This window comes from Penaeus monodon, chromosome 5, assembly GCF_015228065.2.
Source record: "Penaeus monodon isolate SGIC_2016 chromosome 5, NSTDA_Pmon_1, whole genome shotgun sequence".
Lineage (NCBI taxonomy): Eukaryota > Metazoa > Arthropoda > Malacostraca > Decapoda > Penaeidae > Penaeus > Penaeus monodon.
Genome location: NC_051390.1, coordinates 54700973 through 54723472, shown reverse-complemented (window position 1 = coordinate 54723472; position 22500 = coordinate 54700973). Strand labels below are relative to the sequence as shown.

Below are 22500 nucleotides of genomic sequence, written 5' to 3'. Positions count from 1 at the left end.
TGCACTTCATGAAGCAAAAATAACCAATACTTCAGAAACTACAACAGTATAGCACAGAGTCTTCACATATCCTTATTTATGGATAATGCTCTGGACAATGGGACATGAGTATGTTTCAAAAGCTGGACTGGGGAGTATGTTTTTCTTTAACAAAATGTATGGCAATTTCCTAATAACTGAAATGAATACCTTAAAATTATGATAAAAAACAGGAACCTTTTTTTTACGATTTTGAAAAAAGGGAAACTATCTTATCTAAATATTTAACCAATACTGGTTAATGGTTAACTATTAAAAGCAAAGATAAATGTGCTAGAGATCTAAGACCAAGTAACACTATAGGAAGGTATAGTATTAGACAGGGTAGGGAGGGATATAGAGTTAGTGATTAGTTACTATACGTCAATAGTCTATAGTAGTATTGAAAAGGGTTGTGATAAAGGATGGGTGAAAGAGGCGATGAGTGAATGGTTATGGTAGGATTAGGTAAGGGGGATTAGATCAAGTGAAAGATTCGTATGCCTCTGAGGAAGGAGAACAGGTTGTCAAAGCAGAAAGTGTGGGATTCCGTAAGGATGTCTGACAGGCAGGGAGGTCAGTGAAGGAAGGATAGGTGAGGGAAAGCAGAGGTACGGGCTGCATCAAAGCAGCGAATACTTGACCAGAAAGATTGCCATAGGGTATTAAGAATGGTTTTAAAGTGAATAGTAATCCGTTGCTGGAAGGGGAGAATATAAGACCATGCAAGATTTGGATCACCACCACCATTATCACCACCATTATTATCACCACGACTACCAGGACCACCATCACCACTATCATCACCATCACACTGTTGACAGTGTGATGGTGAACTAAAGACAAGTACAGCGTGTTAACATGAAGCTAATGAGTGTATCCCAAATATTCACCTGAAAATCAACCATCTTAAAAATGTTACTTTTTTCTGAATGTCTGCTATCTTGGTTGGTCTGTCAATATTCACTATTTGTTTACTTTCTTTTTCATTATTAAGAAACATGCATTTCCTATTTGTAAGTAATTATTCACCTTGAAAAAATATCAATAATCATCAAAATAATCAACATTAACAAATATACTAAATAAAAATTTATGAAAATAAACTCAAGATATGCAATTGCTGTCAAAAAAATTAAGGTTCAGAAATAACTCTTAAGTTAATCAAGACAAGATTTCCATAGGAATCATTATTAGTGATAAAATTATAACTGTGCTACAGGACTTCAAACTCCTTACAGAAAATGTTGTCTTTCGAAATTACTAAGACAACCATCATTCTACAACACCTGCAATGAAATATAGGATTCAACAGAAATACATGAAAATAATATTAACTTTATTCTCCAATGGAAACATTTCTTTGCACACACCAAAGAATTAATGCACACTCGCATCCTATACTGAAATATTAAACATTTGAAAAGGAATGATTTAAGGTTATCAACTCCATAACTTTCAGTATATAACACTGCCACAACATCTAACATATACTAAATCTGTAATGACGCTTATATAACACATAATTACTCAAATTCAAGTTATAACTGCTTTGAGATAAGAATGAGGCTCAATCTGGCTACTTCTTCAATATTCAAGAATTACAGGAATTTCTAATACAATGTATCACTGTAGGTTCTATCACAATGTTCAAAATAATTACTTTGACTGGGGGTGGCAGAAGAGGGAACTGTTTATGTATATGAAGAATTCATTATAGTGAACTCAAATCATTATAGTGAACTCAAAAAGTAGATGAATGATAAACATGAAAAAGAAAAAGAAAAAAACAGTGAGAGAGAGAGAGAGAGAGAGAGAGAGAGAGAGAGAGAGAGAGAGAGAGAGAGAGAGAGAGAGAGAGAGACAGAGACAGAGACAGAGACAGAGACAGAGACAGAGACAGAGACAGAGACAGAGACAGAGACAAGAGACAAGAGACAAGAGACAAGAGACAAGAGACAAGAGACAAGAGACAGACAGACAGATAAATAGATAGACAGAGATGGAACACCTTTGGAAAAAATACATACAATAAAATTGATGAATATCATAGTAATAGTAATTTAAGCCAATATATTAAAAAGGTCACTCAAGGTATCACAAGGCTTTTTTTTTTTTTTTTTTTTTTTTTTTTTTTTTTTTTTAATAAATGGCAAAGACGGGTGAAGAAACAACAAAGGTAACAAATAAACTAAAACCAACACTGGAAATGATAAATAATAATAATTTTTAAAAAAACAAAAAAACAAAACGAAAGTAACTACTTTTCAACGTAACCAAACATTCTCAAAAAATAATAACACTAAATCCTCAGAAACAGCAAGGATTGATATACACCATAAAAAATAAACATACTGATAACAGCCTCTGAAGTAAACACATCACAGCATAAAAGCACCTCACTACTCTCGAGATAAATCGGCATTTAGCAGCCCACTTTTGCAAGCCTTGAAGTGAAGCTGAACAAATCTTTTCATTATGATTCTGAAGGTGGTAACTGTCATTGTTATCTCTAAATGTGAGAAACAATGTTTAACCATTTAAGCATCTCGACATACTGTAAGGTAATATTTCATGATGTTAGAAGATGGAACAGGATTAACTGAGGATTGTAGAAATTACAAATGCGTTCTTTGTACAGCGTACTTTTTTTGCAGTCTTCAGTGTTCTTTGGAAATTACTATCATGATGTAATGGTTTCACTTTTGAACTAATGTAATAACCAATGATACAAGTCAAGACCTCTTGCTTAATTATATTTCAGTAGAGAATTAACACAAACCTTGTACTGACCTCCTGGTAAAGATAAAAATTTAACAATTTTACTTTAAGTATTATAATTACCATGAATGACACGACCTTAATTTGTAGAGGTTACAGTGTTTGTTCTTAATTTTCCATTTTCCTATCTTAACGTTACTTCTGTCTGTCACCTTCCTTAAAATATCCATTGTTTTAAACAACTTACTTATCCTATATTTATTTAATACTTTACTTACATTTCAGTGTAGATCATCTTAGCATAATAGCATGAACTAATACAACTGTTAGCATGACAAACAGATCTTAGAAGTTGCATTTTTATTTTCTTTCTTTTTTTCAACTGCATCTTTGATATATTTGGAATGATCCTTGTTACCATCTACTGCCATAGTTAATCCACTATTTCTCACATGAGAGTTAGCAATGTACATGACAAGCACTGACGTAATTCATTCATTTATCTCCTCAAACAGTGAGGTCCCATAATATTTATAAAGGACGGAGAGTAAGCAACTGACACAGAAGAGCAGTCTTTTTCCAATGATATTAATGTCCAGAAGGGGGTTCTTACCCATACTTTACATCATAGATCACACCAAACACAATATATACACAGGTTATGCATTTATAGTGTTCATACAATCCAATTTCGTCAACAACGTTCTTAATTGCACTCATGTTAACACACATGCATACAATACATGGACACACTCATAAAACTGCATTCATAAACTTATGATGTATTGGTACAAAAAAAAATTCATAATTCATTCATTAACTTTCAAAACAAATGTACGAGAGATATGAAGAAGAATTAATATCTCTTGTTTTTAGATATTCATTCTTATTCATATTTTTTATACATTTCAAAACAAATTAGACATGAAAATTTTTTTATTATGAACAACTTCACTTACCCATTTCTACATACTACATTTTTGCTTTCCATTTTCTTTTAAATACTGCAACTGGTCTTGTTTTTTCCCCCCCAAGGACATCTTTTTCAGCATAATGCACAGGTTATCTTCCCACAACAATTATCTCAATTCTAGAATTTCAACTTATCATTTTCTTTTCTTTTTTAAAAAATAAATAAAAATCCTAGCGCAAAAAGCCAAGTCAAAAATCACATATATCAATAAACAAGTTTAATATTGCAAGTTTGACAACTATCACTTCTTACATACAAAAGGAAGAATGAATATGTTAGCATGTCATGTCATTTCACATCATCTATTACAAAAGCTATTCTAGTTCAAGATTTCAGATGTCCTATTATTGAATATCATGAGACAATGAAAGAATTTCTGCTGCTATGAATGAATTTTATAAGCAGTTATCACTGAAGTCATCCAGTCATCCAAAAAGCACTTTGGATGTTAATCTGAATGACCATAGACTAATATCAATATCCTATCATTATGAGGTATAAATTAATTCCAAAGCTTTTGATTTATAGCAGTGAAAAAAGGATTCTTTTCCTTATGACATGAAGCTGCTACAGATTTCCTAAGGAATGGCCACAGGGGCAACAGATTTTTTTATGGTAGTGTGTTCTTCTCTGGCTTGTTTTCTTTTTCTTTCTTTTTTCTAACACATTACTTCCATCTTGGTTCATCGGTGCATCAAAACAAGTGTATTCTACTATGCATTGGTGTACTACTGGCCAATGCATGTCTGGGATTAATTTTGAAATTCACATGAAAAAAACCCACAGACACAGATCGTAACAATGCACTCAAAGTAATGTCATCTTTGTGCCATGTGCTAGGTTACTGGTGTGGAACTGCCCTTATCACACTGCCAACATGCTTTCTAGGCCAATGAAGGCACATAACAAAAAAGCAGCAGATGACTTCTAATCTCATGGTACACCCAGACCTAAATGCCAAGTGACAAGTGACAAATACCCATGCCATGCACCATTCAGCCTGTTCAGAGTTGTGTGCACTAAGCAATTTCTCACTTGTGTGGCCCTGACTGCAGTTCATGAGGAGATACAGTTGGCTTTGTCTGATTTTGCCTCATTTTCTTAAATGAAAATTAAGCCAAAAAGCTCATAGAGCAGAGTAACTATGTTTCTCAAACTTCGAATTTTTCACTTGAGCAGTTGACTGTGTGCAAACCCCAGCAGGTGGTTGTTTGAGACAGGGAATCACACTATGTTTGGGTCACCAGAGTGGAAACTTTTTTTACAAGCCCTTCCTACAAGCCCTTCCCCAATTAAACATCCCAGTAAATCTTGTATAATATAGATTCTTCAATAAAGCTGCCCAATTCAATAAAGTTTTGGTATATAAATACACAATACAAACAATTAGTGTAAACAAAGTATAAAAAAATAAATAAATAAAAAAGGAAAATAATAATCAAATCTATGCACACAGATCCTTCCGGTCTCCATGCACATAGTCCAATACCAACATCATTATAGGGATACAGGAAACTACTCATCATCATGTAACATATCTTTCCAGGTTGTGTAAAATACATCTCAAGTGAAATAACATGTCTGAAGATACAAAATCCCTATCTTCAATAGTTTTCTTAATGAGGAAATGTATGACTTGTTTCTATAACTGAATTTACTTTTCCACATTTTCATCAAATTTATTACAGCTCTTTTAAATGATAAACAATCATAAACATAACACCATAAAACAACAAAATATTCTGATTCTAATAATGATTGCAGAGGAAAATGATCTCCATTCCAATTCATAAATCATCTCATTTTAATAAAACTTGCTTCAAAAATAATTCATGACATTTTCAGTGAAGTCTACAGTGCATTTCCACACTGAAGCTACAATCAGCACAATCCCTCCTGTGCACTATAGACGACAAAGCTTTACAAATGAAAACCTCAAAAAGTGTCTTAAACTTATATTACGTGGATAATAATTATCTGAAATCCTTTATCTATAACTATATTCACTGGCTTTGTTCTTTCATGTTGAAGAATAAATTAAATTGAGCAAATGTGAATTTTACTCTTAATTCATCCTAATTTAGGCTGAGACTCCCATCATGACTATATTCATATAGTATTCTTTATCAAGGCAACATTGAATTTTTAAAAATTACAAGCATTCAGTGATGGCAAATTCACCAAACATCTTAAGAGCTAAATGATACATACTTTAAAAGTTCCATCTGACAAACCAGCAGAAAGTTCATGTTCTCACGAGTTCATGTTTTCACGAATTCATAAGGACAAATAATACAAACACTGATCATTCTCAGTAAATGTTTCCTCCAACGTGTCTTTTGTAAGCAATATCCTGGGAAACAAAATATTATCTATAACAACCTACAGGAATGACAAATCCAACAATAACAGGCAATAAAAGACAGGTACAACTTCATCCTCACCCACATTTTTGCACCATTCTCTCTGACAATTTGGTTAAACATTATATTACTGTTATACTCAAAAAGTAGTTTTCTCTCTCTCATAGCCCCCATCTTTATGCATATATCAACAGCTTGAGATTTAAGCCCTTGAATTTCTAATAAAATGAATATACTATTCTTCAAACAGATATTTTTCTTAATATTCACATATTGCTATCCAGTATACCCCAAGTATAACCTCATTTTATGAAATCAAAGTACCTTAAGCTCCATTTCTTGTTTTCTCTAAGCTCAAGCTGCTTAGTTAAAATATTTATCATTGACAAAGTTGCAGTAAAATGTTTATTACTAAAGAAGAAAAATTTCATCAATGAATATCTAACCCCTCCAATTTCCAAACATTTGTTTTTTTAATGATCACCCACAGAAGGCAAAAATTGGAGAAAAAACAAATCAAACCCACAACATTCTCTACTCTCAGACCTCGGTATATTATGCCTTTGTGTAGTAAGAAGTGACTAAATGCTTACCATATTCAAACTCTCTTTTCCTTCCATCATTATTTTTCCCTCCCTCTCTCTTTATACAACCTCCATTCTTAATGCCCACTCTACACTCCATCCTATTTTTCCAATAAAGCAAGGTAAACTATCAAACCATTCCATCCTAGGAGGTGGGATCCTAATCTGTCTCCTATATTTTTCTTTTCAATACACAAAATAAATAAAAACTGGTTTAAAACAGATGCAAGTTAATTCAGCACTCGTGTTAATATCGACTACCACTCCTACACCTGCTTTGTCATACAATTTTGGTATGTGAAAAATCGTATTCAATGCCCTTAACCTTCAGAATGTTAGTATCAACCTATATAACACAGACCATTACTTTCAAATACTCGTAAAAAAAAAAGGAGATAAAAGGTATATACGCAATGCAGTAAACTATAACAAAAAACATTTACCAAAGAGAATACAAATCCATACACATCACACCATTCACTCTCTCTCAGAGGTATAATCTTTTCTTGACATTCATTAAGGTTTTGAATCTTAAGTACACTAAATCAGTAGACACAAAAGCTGTATCAGATTTACATACTATATATTCACACACTCATCTGTGCGTACATACACGAATGTACACACAAACACATCACACATACACATAAGTGAATATACGTTCACTACACAGTCACTCTCAAAACTACAATACATAATTGTGTATTAAACTTGGGTATATGTAAAAATTTGAAAATGCATGTGCACAAACATGCCTATGTATATTTAGAGATAAATACATACAGATGTGTGCATCTGTGTGCGTGTGTGTGTGTGTGTGTGTGTGTGTGTGTGTGTGTGTGTGTGTGTGTGTGTGTGTGTGTGTGTGTGTGTGTGTGTGAGAGAAGAGAGGAGAGAGAGAGAGAGAGAGTGCCTGTGTACCTTTACTTTACATGCCTGCATTAGCTGTACACCTCTATGTCTATATGCCGACATGTGCTTGTGTAGCCCAACATGCTTAAATGTGCACCTCTATATTCTTGGCTGCACCAGTGCATTTCTACATGCTTGTGTGTGCCTGTGCAAGTCCATAAGCTTGCATGTGCATGTGCTATATGCCTGTGCCTGTGCAGCTCCGCATGCATGTGCATAGTACATGTGCCTCTCTCTGTGCTGAGTGCATATGCCTGTGTAGCTCTGCATGCACATGCCTGTGCTGCATCCATGTTTTTGTGCTGCATGTATGAGCCTATGCTGCATGCATGTGCCTGTGCAGCATGGATATGTCTGTGCTACGTGCACGTGTCTGTGCTGCGTGTATGTGCCGGTGCTGCATGCACGTGTCTGTGCTGCGTGGATGTGCTGCGTGTATGTGCCGGTGCTGCGTGCACGTGTCTGTGCTGCATGCATGTGCCTTTGTTGTGTGCATGTGCTGCATGCCTGTGCCTGTGCTGCTTGCATGTGCCTGTGCTACGTGACTGTACTGCTTGCATGTGCCTGTGCTGCGTGCCTGTGCTACGTGCCTGTGCTGCTTGCATGTGCCTGTGCTACGTGCCTGCCCTGCGTGCCTGTGCTGCGTGCACATGTCTGTGCTGCATGCATGTGCCTTTGTTGTGTACATGTGCTGTATGCATAAGCCTGTGCTGCGTGCCTGTGCCTGTGCAACTCTGCGTGCATTTGCCTGTGCAACTCTGCGTGCATGTGCCTGTGCTGCGTGCATGTGCCTGTGCTGCGTGCATGTGCCTGTGCAACTCTGCATGCATGTGCATGTGCCTGTGCAGGTCTGAATGCACATGCCTATTCTTGTGCAGCTCTGATGGACATGCATGTGTCTGTATTTCATGCATTTGCCTGAACAGCTAGGTGCGCATGTGCCTGTGCAGCTCTGCATATATGCATGAGCTTGTAAAACTCTACATGCGTGCGTGTGCATGTGCGTATGCATGTGCGCGTGCATGTGCATGTGCGTGTGCATGTGCGTGTGCGTGTGCGTGTGCGTGTGCGTGTGCATGTGCAACTCTACGTGTGTGCATGAGCACTCTCCCTCTCCTTGCATGTGTGCATCCTACATGCAAGTGTGCATGTTCTGTGCAAGTTTACCAGTGTGTGAACATGCAGGTAATGTATCAGCTGAGGTGCATACATGTGACTACAGGCATTGTCAATGGGTGGGCATCTATGTGCTAATGAGAGGGCATACAAGTGCCAGCAAGCATGTGCTAGTGAGCTGTGTGTCAATGAGTATGCATGTGTCTGCTTGCAGGACCATTGTTGGCAAGCCTGCATGTGTCTATGGGGATGCCTGCAACTGCCTGCATGATCAAATGCACATCTCCAAGAATGCCTGTGGAGATGTGTAAGTGCAACTGTAGAGTTCATGCATGTGCCTGTGGGGATGTGTGTGCCTGCAGACATGAGTGCATCTGTAGGCATGTGAACGAATGTATCTGTAGAGAGACAATCATGCGTGTAGAGATGTGTTTATGTGTCCTTCCATGTGGATGTGTGCATCTCTGGAGGTGTGTACACATCTGTAAAGATGTGTGTGAGTGGAGACATGTGCATGCCTATGTGGAGAGACATATGTCAGTCTATGGAGACAAGTGTATACATCTTTAGGGACATATCTGTGTGTTTGTGTGGTTACAATTGCATGTCTGTGAAGACGCATGCAAGTGTCCATGGATATGTGTGCCTGATCATGTATGCATGGTTGTGCCAACGGTGTCTGTGTGTGCCTGTGTATGTAGTATTGAATGGTGTGTACGTGCATGCTTCTTAGATTATTACTCTTGTTTATCATCTGTATTTCATTCATCACAGCAACTAACTGCTCCAGGCCACCCACACTCACACTTTCATAAATTTTCAACTTCTGGAACCAAGCATACTCAGGTAAGGACAGGGCAGCAAGTCAATATCTTTGAAATACAAAAATTTGGGAAATTTATTGAAAATATATATATGCTCTCAAAACATATTTAGACAATATAACAAAAGATATCTTATTTCTTTAACTTGTCCCTTTGCGTCTGCATCAAGGGAGAGAAATGGGTGTGATTAATTATTAATCATTTAGTATAAGGCATTACATTACATTAATATATTACTCACAGGCCTGATGTGGTATAAAAATAGGCACTCCTACATATGCCAATGGGGAAATGGGATTCCTATACCTTTATCCTATATTTATTACTTCTTTAATCAGCTTCTGTTGATCTATATATCTTGTATATAATACACATGTGAGAAGGAAAAAAAAAAAAAAAAAAGGAAAATTTAGGCACCAGTACCATTCACTTTCCAACATTAATTAACGTACGTAGCATGATGGTACAACAGTGCTTTGACCACACGAGTAGTTATGTACAAGGATGAGTCCTAGTGATATGGAACATTACTAAACAAGTACGAAACGCTCTCTCCGTTGTGTGTCCTCCGTATCGCTTCGGCAAACACCAAGGAGATATCAATACACTGAAAAGAGAGTGGATGTTGTTATCAACTGGAAATGATTATTCTTATAGCATGTTAATACTCTCATCTATAAAATCTAAAGGCAAAACTATTGCGTCATTCGCGTCCACCTGCAACATAAAGCGACAATAATATATAACGTATACATATGACACAAAACATGGAATACACAAAGAGTGAGGCTTAGGATGTAGGTGTATGTATGGTGTGTGGGTGTGGGTGTGGGTGTGGGTGTGGGTGTGGGTGTGGGTGTGGGTGTGGGTGTGGGTGTGGGTGTGGGTGTGGGTGTGGGTGTGGGTGTGGGCGTGGGTGTGGGTGTGAATGTGGGTGCATGGGTGGGGTTAGGGGTTGCAAGACACAGCAAAAGAAAACATAATACCTGTTTCTATTAAAAACGACATTAATTCTACATTTCAGACACCCAGTGATCAAAACAAAAACAAAAAATTCCTCATCATTACCTACTTTTTCAAAAAACTGTTTATTTACCCAATTGGGTGACCTTGCTTTGGTTTGCTCTACCCTTGAATAACACTTACTTTGCAAGGATTTCCATATTCCACTTTTTTCCCTTTTTTTTAAGAGGTGCAATCATAGATCCCAAACTCAGCAAAACAAAACAAAAAAAAAAGGAAAAGAAGGAAAAGGGGAAGAGGAGGTCGAGGAGGAGGAGGTCGAGGAAGAGGAGGTCGAGGAGGAGGTCGAGGAGGAGGAGGAGGTCGAGGAGGAGGAGGACGAGGAGGAGGAGGAGGTCGAAGAGGAGGAGGAGGTCGAAGAGAGGAGGAGGGAGGAGGAGGAGGAGGAGGAGGAGGAGGAGGAGGAGGAGGAGGAGGAGGAGGAGGAGGAGGAGGAGGAGGAGGAGGAGGAGGAGGAGGAGGAGGAGGAGGAGGAGGAGGAGGAGGAGGAGGAGGAGGAGGAGGAGGAGGGGGGGGGAGGAGGAGGAGGAGATGATGAAGGAGAAAGAGAAGGAGAAAGAGATGGAGAAAGAAACGGAGAAGGGAAGGGAAGGGAAAAGAAGGAAGAGAAGGGGAGAATTAATTCAACACAATTACATTAGGGAGGTTTAGTGCTGGAAGTGTTACTCGCACCCCCATATCATTTGCACTTCTGAGCCTGCTTGAAGCCTTTGAAGATGAGGACACGTTGTCAGCTATGAGAGGAAGCACAGAGCAGATTCTGCTACAGAAATCCTGTTGTTGTTCATACCATTACAGATGCATACCCGTCACAAAATGCTCTGCCTGCTTTGTAGTATTTGGAGCTATAAGGAAGGTATTGATTTGCGTTATTAATACTTACACATTTGTACATCTAACATTCATGAACACTGTACAGATAAATACTTCACTCAACACTGTAGCACATACACATGGATCTCACACAACTGCAGAGGGATTCAGAATGTGTCCCCATTTTGAATGACAGCTTACTCGTCTTTTGTTCCTGCATGTCTTATCTACCTGGAATCCAAAAAAGTTACATACCATTAAAAGTAATTACAAAAATACAGAATATCATCCATGCTCTTACAGGAACCAAGTAACCTAAATAAAATATAAAAAATTAGCTGAAGCACAATTTAGTTTAGTGAGATCAGCCATATCAAGAATGTGCATTTATTTAAGAGTAACAGGTTTTTGCTTAGAGAAACTTTTATGGAAGATGTAACCATCTCAAGAATATAACACTGTATTTTACAACGAGGATACAATATTAATTTTATACACCTACATGCACATCAACCTTTCATATAAGTATAATAAATAGATGCACACACAAAGCCACATACATCTAATCAATGTATTATATATAAGACAGTAAATGTGAATGATCAGGAGTGTGCACACTTATGCTTTTGCTTGGCTATATATGTATGCTTGCTAATGCATGTCTGGGTGGGCATGCTTCCACATGAGTGTTGTAATGCAGAAGCTGGCATTTATGTGCCTACATACAAACTGATATTAAATCGGGTAAAAAAATATAAATATAAAATAAAACCATATTAACCAAATGATAGGAAACTGTATCACTGTTAGGTATTTTTCAAACAAACAAAAAAAAAAATATATGTTTACCTTTGAAGACTTGTATAGTTTATCACAGACTAATACTAGAAAAAGTACACTTTCTGCAAAGTTCTCCACCTCCTGATATGAAAGAAGAGCTGCTATGAGTTAATCAGTCAACAGGCATAAGATGAATTGATTCACATTCTGGAGATCAGTGCTGCCGTTGAGGAAAAACCTGTCTAATGGTAAGAACAGAGACAAAATAAATAAAAAGATTAAATAAATTAATACACAAACAAAAAATAAATAAATAAATAAAAACAATAATGGTAATAACAGTAAACATTACAATACTTTTAGCTATGCCAACAGCATACACATAACAGGAACCAAAGTGCTAAGACAAGAACCTAGCCACTTCTCATTACAAAGAGCATGCACCAAGGTAACTTACACCTTAAATGCTCAACTTACATAAAACACACTTAGCAATTACATGATGAAAAGAAAATATTACAGGACCCTAGGCTACATAGTGACAGTGAGTTACATTTTCCTACCTTGCACATTAGCAACGAGTTACAAGAATCTTAATACATCTTTTCTCTTTCTTGGTAAGTGGTTGCTTTTCAAAACTTTAGCATTTATCAGTTCAGATTTAACATTTAAACTGTGTGGCTCAAAGACAGACAAAAATACATACATACAAAAAGATACATTTTATGGAAGTTATGTTGTTAATCATAATAAAATTATTTCATGTTAAGCAATTAATTAGTATCAAATTATCATTAAATAATTTTTCAAACAAGAGTTTTTAATTATACATATTTAACAATAACATATAATGGTTTATATAGTGACAAGACAGATGGATGCATGCTTTTTGTTTATACACTTATGTAGTACAGAAAGTCAACCAAAATTCATTAAGCATTAGTCCCCTACTTATATAAAACTTCAAAAATAAAAAAAAAACACTAGAGACTAATCGATACTCTACAACACTGCACAAAATAACCAGAGCACCTGCACCTCTAAAGGGGGGGAGGGACAGGGCGGGAGAGACCCCTCTGCCCCCCTGGCACTCGGGGCCCAGGCGGGAGACAGGCTGCGCGAAAAAATCGCCACAGTATAAAAGGTTCACCTACCCTATCTGACTCATCATCATCACCATCAACTCATCATCAACTGTAGCACCCATCATCAAACATCAACCAGCATCTAGAGAGGGACAGAGTTGAACAGGAAGGAGACGGATTCTCCATTGTGGGTCCTACGGATTGCCTCGGCCAAAATGTTGGACACGTCAATCAACTGCAAGAAGGCAACGGTACGCGCTGCAGGATCAGTCTGGCTTCAACGGGGAATTAAACATGAGGGTTTAGGAGAAGGGGGGGGGGATATGATGATAGAGGACGAAGGAGTGGAACAGGAGGGAAATAAAAGGACAGGAAGGAGGGAATGGGAACACATGAAAGAGAGGTGGAGGAGGCAGAGGAGTGGCAGGAGGAGGAGGAGGAGGAGGAGGAGGAGGAGGAGGAGGAGGAGGAGGGTCGAGGAGGAGGAGGAGGAGGAGAGGAGGAATAGGAGGAGGAGGAGGAATAGGAGGAGGAGGAGGAGGAGGAGGAGGAGGAGGAGGAGGAGAGGAGGAGGAGGAGGAGGAGGAGGAGGAGGAGGAGGAGGAGGAGGAGGAGGAGGAGGAGGAGGAGGAGGAGGAGGAAGAGGAGAAGAAGGAGAGGAGAAGGAGAGAAGGAGGGAAAGGAGAAGGAGAAGGAGAAGGAGAAGGAGGAAGGAGGAGAAGGAGAGAAGAGGAGGCAGAGAAAGGGGAAGAAAGGAGGGGGAAGAGGAGGAGAGAGAGAAGGAGAAGGAGAGGAAGAGGAGGAAGGAGAGAAGGAGAAGGAGGAAGGAAAAGGAAGAAGGAGAAGGAGAGAGAAGGAGAGAAGGAGAGGAGAAGGAGAGAAGGAGAAGGAGAAGGAGAAGGAGAAGGAGGGAGGAGGGAGAGGAGAAGGAGGAGAGGGAGGGAGGGGAAGGGAGGGAGGGAAGGAGAGGGAGAAGGGGGGAAGGAGAAGGAGAAGAGGAGAAGGAGGAGGGGGAAGGAGAGAGGGGGAGGAGGGGGGGAGGGAGGGAGGAGAAGAGGGGAGGGAGGGGAAGGGGGAGGAGAGGGGGAGAGGGGGAGGGAGAGAGGAGGAGAGGAGAGAGAGAGAGGAAAAGAGGGAGGGAGGGGAGGAGGGAGGAGGAGGGAGGGAGGGGGAGGGGAGGAGGAGGGAGGGAGGAGGAGGGAGGGAGGGAGGGAGGGAGGGAGGGAGAGAGAGGGGAGAGAGAGAGGAGAGGAGGAGGGAGGGGGGGGGGGAGAGGGAAGGGGAGGGAGAGAAGGGGGGGAGTAGAGAGAGAGAGAGAGAGAGGGAGAGAGAGGGAGAGAGAGAGGAGAGACAGAGAGAGAGAGAGGAGAGACAGAGAGAGAGAGAGGAGAGACAGAGAGAGAGAGAGGAGAGACAGAGAGAGGAGAGGAGAGACAGACAGAGAGAGAGAAGAGACAGACAAGGAGAGAGAAGAGAGAGACAAAGAGAGAGAGACAGAGAGAGACAGAGAGAGAGAAGAGAGAGACAGAGAGAGAGAAGAGAGAGACAGAGAAAGGGAAGAGAAAGAGACAGAGAAAGAGACAGAGAAAGAGACAGAGAGGGAGAGGGAGAGGGAGAGGGTGAGGGAGAAGGAGAGGGAGAGGGAGAGGGTGAGGGAGAGGGAGAGGGTGAGGAGGGTGAGGGTGAGGGTGAGGGTGAGGGAGAGAGAGGGTGAGGGTGAGGGTGAGGAGGGGAGAGGGAGAGGAGAGAGGGGAGAGGGAGAGGGAGAGGGAGAGGGGAGAGGGAGAGGGAGAGAGGAGAGGGAGAGGGAGAGGGAGAGAGGGAGAGGGAGAGGGAGAGAGCGGGGCAAGGGCGAGGAAGACGAAGGAACTGGGGAGGAAGTAAGGTGGAAATGTTATACTTACAATTCTTAAAATTAACTTTGTTTCAGTGCCTTCAAATCATTACACCAATGAGAATTTCTTTTCAACAGATTGAACTCTTTGCCCATAGAACAGTAGCTATTATTGATTACACAGTTCATTCATGAAATGCATGTGAAAAGTGGGCTGCGTCTGTATATCAAGATGTTAATATAGGATACACAGATAAAGCTCAAAGAGAACACTACTGCATACATGGCTAAATCCTTGATTATGCCAAAGTGTTTTTTGTTTTGTTTTTTCTGTAGGCAACAAAACATTCAAAAATACACAAGTTTTCACTTCTCATTCACTTTGGGCTTATAATTGTTGAAGACTATTTCATGCATTCCCCACAAGCTCTGTACATTCATTGTATATAATGCAAAATAATGAGCATTATTCACCGTCTTCTGGGTGCAAAAATTCTGGCCAACCAATGTATGAATTACACATGCAACATGTTTTACTGTTTAAAGTTTAAAAGACCCAAAGGCATGCACTGCATATGAAGAGAGGAGGAGTCGCTGTACAAAACCGTTCGTCAGTAGATTCAGATATATAGATTAGGCTGTCACCATGACTTACATCTACACTAAATTAACATTACTTATTGTCAAATTATACAAATGTAGGAACTAAGACATTCCTGCAGCTATCTGATGTATAGCCATACTGTGCATACTCTAAACTAAAGTAAAGCTATCTGATTAAAAGCTACAGTCACCTCGAACATTACAAAAGCTAATTTTAAATAAAAGCATTTACAAAATAAAAGTCTACAGTAAAACTAAAAAAGCACACTTATAATTAGGCCTTGTTCATTAGTCAATGTACATAAAACTGCAAAAAAAAACACTAACAGACAAAATGCTGGAAAGTTTGTGTCAACAGTTACAAAACATACATGCATATGATTTTTGATTTTGTACAAAACTACTAATAATCATAATCAGTTCTTTCAACTGTCTCCTAAAAGAGGAAAAAAAGATCATATAATATTTTTTTCACTATTCATCAGACTTAAACCCTGCATAATAAATTCCCTTTGAATCCCAATTAATTGTTAAAGGTAACATATGATACTAATCTGAATATCTTTCCCACATTCTTTTCTTTATGCCTAATATGTACCTTGAACTATGGAATGAGACAAAGAAATCTTGAGAAAATATTATATACAAATCTATACAAAGACATCCCTATATCATAAGATCTCTCACACATAACTAACTTCATTTTTTTTCTTTTTCTTTAAAGCTCAAGGAAATACAAAATCAACTATCATTACAAAGGAAAAAAATCAAAATTTTGTATTCAAAGGACCCATTCACAAAAAGTGCCGCAAATACCTGGATTTTGTTAGACTCCTTCATGTGCTGCTCTTGGGGTATCGTGTTGGTTACTACGACTGCCTCAAAGCATGCGTTGTTGATCCTGGTGACCGCAGGCCCGGAGAAGATGCCATGAGTAAGGATGGCATACACTTTGGTTGCACCTGCCTCCATGAGCCTGAAAAGATACCTCACATGTCTGAAGTAGCTCCCTTTTGTTAAGACTATTTCTATAATGAATGGCTCTTTTTCATACCTTTCCTCTACGTTTTTCTTTGCTTCTCTTTATGAATTTTCCTTCATACCAGTCTAAATTTTTACAAAACAAGACATAAAAATGCCCTTCATACATACATGTTTCTTTCAAACACCTCTCACACTGACCTGTTCGACCCAAGAAACCACCTACTTTTCAGCAGCGTGGCAAATTGTGCCACAGGTGTCTGCCATGTCATCAACCAGGATGGCAATGCGGTCCTTCACGTCTCCAACCAGCACCATCGAAGCCACCTCATTGGCTTTCTTGCGCTCTTTGTGAATCAAGGCAAACTCTACGTTAAGTCGGTCAGCTATAGAAGTGACTCTGAAAAAGGAGAACTGATTCAGTCACTGGTGTCCCCCTTCAGGTATCAAGAGTGAAGGCCCATATTTCAAAGGACTGGCATTACTCAAAACAGAACTAGGTTTGGCTTTGACTTGGCCGTTGAAGTAACCATGAAAATAACATACAGTATTAACAGTGCAAGAAAGAATTATCAGAGTATTCAAAAAAAAAAAAAAAAAAAAGTAAATAAATAAATAAAAATACTGAGTACCAGAATCTTACAAAAATCATAATGTGCCAGAAAATCCCTCCAACTTAACCTCCGACCTCAGATACACCAACAGAAGCCTAACCATAGACCCTAAACAGTCTCTATCAACAAGTGCAAACAATACACAACCATCCAAATTGCCCCCTCTTCGCAACCCACCTTTTGGCACCGCCAGCATCAGGCGATACTATAATGGAATTCCCCCACTCCGGTATGTTCTCCCGAATCCACTTGAGGACTGCAGGCTCGGCGTAAAGATTATCGACAGGAATATCGAAGAAGCCTTGGATCTGAGAGGCATGGAGGTCCATGGTGATGATGTGGTCAGCACCAGCCACGGAGAGCATGTTGGCAACAAGTTTGGCAGAAATTGGGGCTCGCGACTGCATGAAGACAAGAGAAGAGCGCGTTTAACACCTTTTTCCAGTCTCCTTATTGGGTGACAATTGTCGACAGTATAATATAATTCAATCTATAACCAGCCTTTTATAGTTTTCTGATTGGAGTTAACAAGATAAGCAATTAAATTTATTGTTAGGCCTAAGCCTGTATCATGGCCTGTAGTCCATGCTTTTTACTGGTTTACAAAAAAAAAAAAAAAAAAAAAAAAAAAACTTCTCCATCTGGAACTATTACATTTGAATTATCCAATCCCCATAGGACAACCTGAATCACACAACTCAATTCAGTTGTGAAAGTGTAAACAAGTAAAAAGCACACAGTACAGAAAAATATAAATATAAAATGAAGTATCATGACCTCATAATAATTTAATAAGTTCAGATGAAAATCAGAATTCATAATTTCATGAAGCCACATATCAATTATTGAGAAAGAGACATCTTCAGTATTTATTCACTCACTCAATCATCTTCGAACAAAAAAAAAAAAAAAAACTACATGCACAACACAAAAAATAACTATTCAAGGATAGAAACTTACTAGAGGCCTATATGCCACCTGTTCCTGAAAAAGCCAAGCCATTAGGGTCAAAAGCATGCTATGTTAAAGTCATGGACGGACAATCCCTGACGTGCAATTTCAAATAATCTAGCAACATCTCAATTTGATAGTTCAAACTTCTAAACATAAATGAAAAAAGATGAGAGAAAATAAAAGGAATACAAGCAAACCATTTCAGAAGTGAAATATAAAACCAAAATTCGAAATGGGAGCCTAAATACCTGCTACCAAATATAAATCCAAGGAGATATTTGAGGTCGAGAGAAAACTCCAATCCGGCACTTGCTCGGCAGGCATCGCAGGCATCACAGCTGCTGATTGGATGGCATTGGCAGCATTCTAGCAGTTGATTGGCTAGCCTTTTTTAAGGGCAGATACAATCAGACACCAAAAGCTTCCATGACAGCCAATCAGTGATGCCGATTCTCATATTCACTAGACCCCAAGTATCAGCCTCAGGAATTAATCTATTTTATGAGTTCCAAGGGCATGCAGAGCTTACACATTATCTTTGACTATATGTAACAGGCTATTCTTTTCATACAATTACTTATAACAATTAGAATAACATAAGTGTGGTTTGCCAACATCAGTTCATCAAAGCAAGGCAATAATTCTGGCGACGTTTTTAAGATCAGCCCATAAAGTGATCTTTAGATTACAAAAAATTGAATCTCTTTTTTGCAAGTGATAAGAACAAATATACAAATACGGAAACAAAAAGAAACTTTGCCAGCTTACAGCAAACTGATTCTAACAAACACAGAGTATCCAACCAGATTATAAGTCCAGTATAAATTCCTCAATAATTACAATCTAATGTCAATATTCCTTGTGAATCTTGCACATGCATTTCCCAAAAAATTAATTTGTTAACAGTTCACAGGTTGTCAACATACAGCCTTTTTTACATTCATGCACCCTAGCCACTACTCAAATCTATGCTTTTAAAAGATGTTACAAAATTAGATTATACATTCATGGACTATGTTCACTTAAAATAAACATAATTAATTCCTAAACCATTTTTTACAATATGAAGTTAATCATCAAACATTTGGCTAATAACACAATGGAGTAACTTTATTGGGTTTTCACAAAATGATGTGATTTCTCGATTCTAAAATGAAAACAACATTCTATAACTTTAATGAATGAAGATATATTTTCTGCAACTTGCATTGTTGATCATATATAAAAAATAGTAGTCCTACAGACACTCAACTCAATTAATTTGCTGAATCTTTTATATTCTTCAAAGAGCTAGTTACAGACAATACATATACATTTCAACCATCACCACTATATCAAAAACTTAATGCAAAAACAAAAAAAAAAATCCTAAAAGGCAGAAACAAAAAATCCTAAGAAACTTAATGGAATAAATAAAAAAATAGACAAAAACATAAAAAAAAAAAAAATAGTCCTGAAATATAAGCATAAACAAACCTTATCCTTCTTGTCTTGTCTAGCATAAGGGAAACATGGAATGACTGCCGTTACTCGGGCTGCAGAGGCGATTTTGCATGCATTGATCATGATGAGCATCTCCATGAGATTGTCGTTGATCTCCCCACAACCGCTCTGCACGATGTACACATCTTCGCCGCGGACGCTCTCCCCAATCTCCACACTGGAAGGATCAACAACCTGTCAGTGTTATAATAACTTTCATATATCACTGACACAAGCTTGTGCCAAGTGTAAATGCTACATGTCCGATTATAACTTTTGTTAATCTAAATCTAAATCAAATAGTGAAAATATTATACATAATCTATTCATACTGTATATGTATTACAGTGTTTTTGGGTTTTTATCAAAACAAAACAGATGTCACAGCTGTGTAATCCGGATTTTCAGGCATGCAAGCCAAAGCTTAGAAAGGGAACAGTGAGACTGATGTTAGAAACCCCTATAATTCTCAAACACAATATTCTTCGGTTATCTAGAATAACTACAACTATGCAATGTAAGAGCTACAGGAAATAAGAAAAATATATATATCTACAACTCATTAAAAAGAGATAAAAGTGGTATGGTTTTCAAATAGCTTCAGATATATATAGCTTTCAAGACATACAAAACAAAATGCTATAAGCTTTACTGTTCCCCCACGTCCACCTCTATGAATCTCGCCCGTCACGCACCTGATGCCGAGATGGGGGGGGGGAGGGGGAGCAGGAAATGACAGGATAAAGTTTAACAATGAACGTGCATGATTTTTAGTTCCCTTTGTGTTGTCTATCACAGTTTACTCTTCACCACACTTACATAACACGAACTGGGTATGTCAGCCACATCAGAAACAAGTGTAAAAACAAGAAACACACAAAATACAAATTCAGAATGAAATAGTTACTCACTAAAAGAAGTTAACGTTAAAAGATACACACACATACAAAAGAAAAAATATTTGGGGGATCTACTTTAACATACATTATTTCTCCTCAAATCATGTTAATTTCCATATCTATTAAGCATTTTCAACTTATCTGAAGAACCAAGTTTTGCTACCCCTTACCCACCTTGCACATGCCTCAGAACAATGAACTGCTGTAATTTATCAATTTGTTAAAAATGTAACTAAGTTCAAACCTACTCAAAATCAACACAAACAAATACTCAAAGCAACATATATAAATGACTGAATGCCAAAGCAACCAAGGCTGAAAGAACTTATTGAGAATGCCTTCAGAAGCATTCAGTTTGAGATCAGTGATAAACTATATAACCAACACTCAAAGGTCATTATCATACACCAATTTTTTTTTTCTTTCTTTTTTCAATTTCAAAACATAAATGTACTTTGCAGCCAAAGGAAAATTAGTAAATTAACTAGAATAAGATTACAGCTAATTCTGCATAACCACAGAGAAGTTGGCAACTGCGTTGGGCTTATAGTGGTACACAATAAAGTATTTTATCAGGATCTATTCCACGTCTTGCTTTCAGCTCAGTCCCCCATAAGGAGAATAAATTTATCTGTAGAAAACCCTATTAATAATCCATTTACTGTATAATCTGTAACAGACCCTAAATATTCTAAAAAATATATTAGCATTTTATTCTACTCAACCAAAATAATGCATTGACTAAACCAAATGATTTATACAGGAATATATTTGGCAAGGAAAGAAAAGAATCTGTGAAACAAAAGGTACAGTCTTCAGCCAAGACACCCCGGTAACATTTAATCAGATAGATTATGTAATATGATACCCAAGTCTAGGGTACTCCCTAAATCTGCCCCTTAAGACGCTATTCTACAATGACCTCTTATCAATAAACATACAATACACAGGGGGAAAATTATCTTTAGGATCACAAATACAGTCATGATAATCCAAAATTTGATTAGATTAATTGAAAGGTCCAATAATTCAAGCCTGAAGAAAATTCTCCATCCAACATCCCTACAATAGCCTCAGGGTAGGTCTGCCTCTAAACCCTGTGGAGTTGCCAAGACTTATTAAGTGAGCATTTCTCCTCATTCTGACCCAACACCTAAAAAATGGAAAAAAAATACATCTATACTAACAACACTAAAAATATATTTAAATAACCATACTTATCAACATTTTTTCCTCCTCACACACACAACTTTGCCCTGTATTATCTTTAAACAAGTAACTTTTTCTTTCTTCCTTTTATCAACAGCTGACAACCTCCATGGAGAGGACAGACGAGATGTGGGACAGGACAGGATACCAGTTGTCAAGGTCAGATACCGAATCCTCTAGCAAAATTGTACCCTATGCAAAGATATCAAATACTCTTGCGATTATTTAGCCCTGGTATTACTCCAAAAACAAAGAAAAATTATCTAAATTTTTGTTTTTTACTTAAAGCAATTATTCTAGTATTATTAATTTCTTATTATCCTGATTCTAATAACAATTTTCATTTACATATATTGGATTGCAAGTTACTGAGGGAAATTTTATGAATATATATAGACTTGATTTGCTTTATGGACTAACTCCTCTTCTGACAAAGATCTACAAAATGCACTGAATTAGTCTATCAAAATAAGCTCTATGTAATTACATCCCTGAAAGTGGTTAAAAAAAATCAGAAATCAAATCCTAAAATCTACTCAAAGAACAGCAGGTTCCTTCAGCATAACCTGCAAAAAAAATGCAACAAAACCTAACCTTCATGGAAAAAAGACCTACATCAGCGTAATACTTTCCATTCAGCTTGCAATTGAAAATACAAGCACAATCCTTCCTCTCAACCAAGCAGTTGCTTTGGTCAGCAAGTTTATCACCT

At 37.9% G+C, this 22500-nt stretch overlaps 1 protein-coding gene across 4 annotated transcripts in view; it reads right to left on the bottom strand.

Annotated features, from left to right (window-relative positions):
* Positions 1-4987: 4987 nt before the first annotated feature.
* The window catches only part of LOC119573380 (ribose-phosphate pyrophosphokinase 2), a 25087-nt gene continuing 7574 nt past the window's right edge, over positions 4988-22500 (bottom strand). The window contains exons 3-9 of one of the 4 annotated variants that reach the window (XM_037920606.1): positions 19675-19858; positions 18205-18228; positions 17422-17645; positions 16857-17030; positions 16466-16625; positions 13282-13447; positions 4988-10118 (exon numbers count right to left, since the gene is read on the bottom strand). In XM_037920606.1, the coding sequence (XP_037776534.1) occupies positions 13355-13447; positions 16466-16625; positions 16857-17030; positions 17422-17645; positions 18205-18228; positions 19675-19858 (859 nt within the window). In that variant the 3' untranslated portion in view covers positions 4988-10118; positions 13282-13354. The remainder of the gene's footprint in view (positions 10119-13281; positions 13448-16465; positions 16626-16856; positions 17031-17421; positions 17646-18204; positions 18229-19674; positions 19859-22500) is intronic. The other 3 variants (XM_037920605.1, XM_037920608.1, XM_037920607.1) reach the window with 3 other exon arrangements.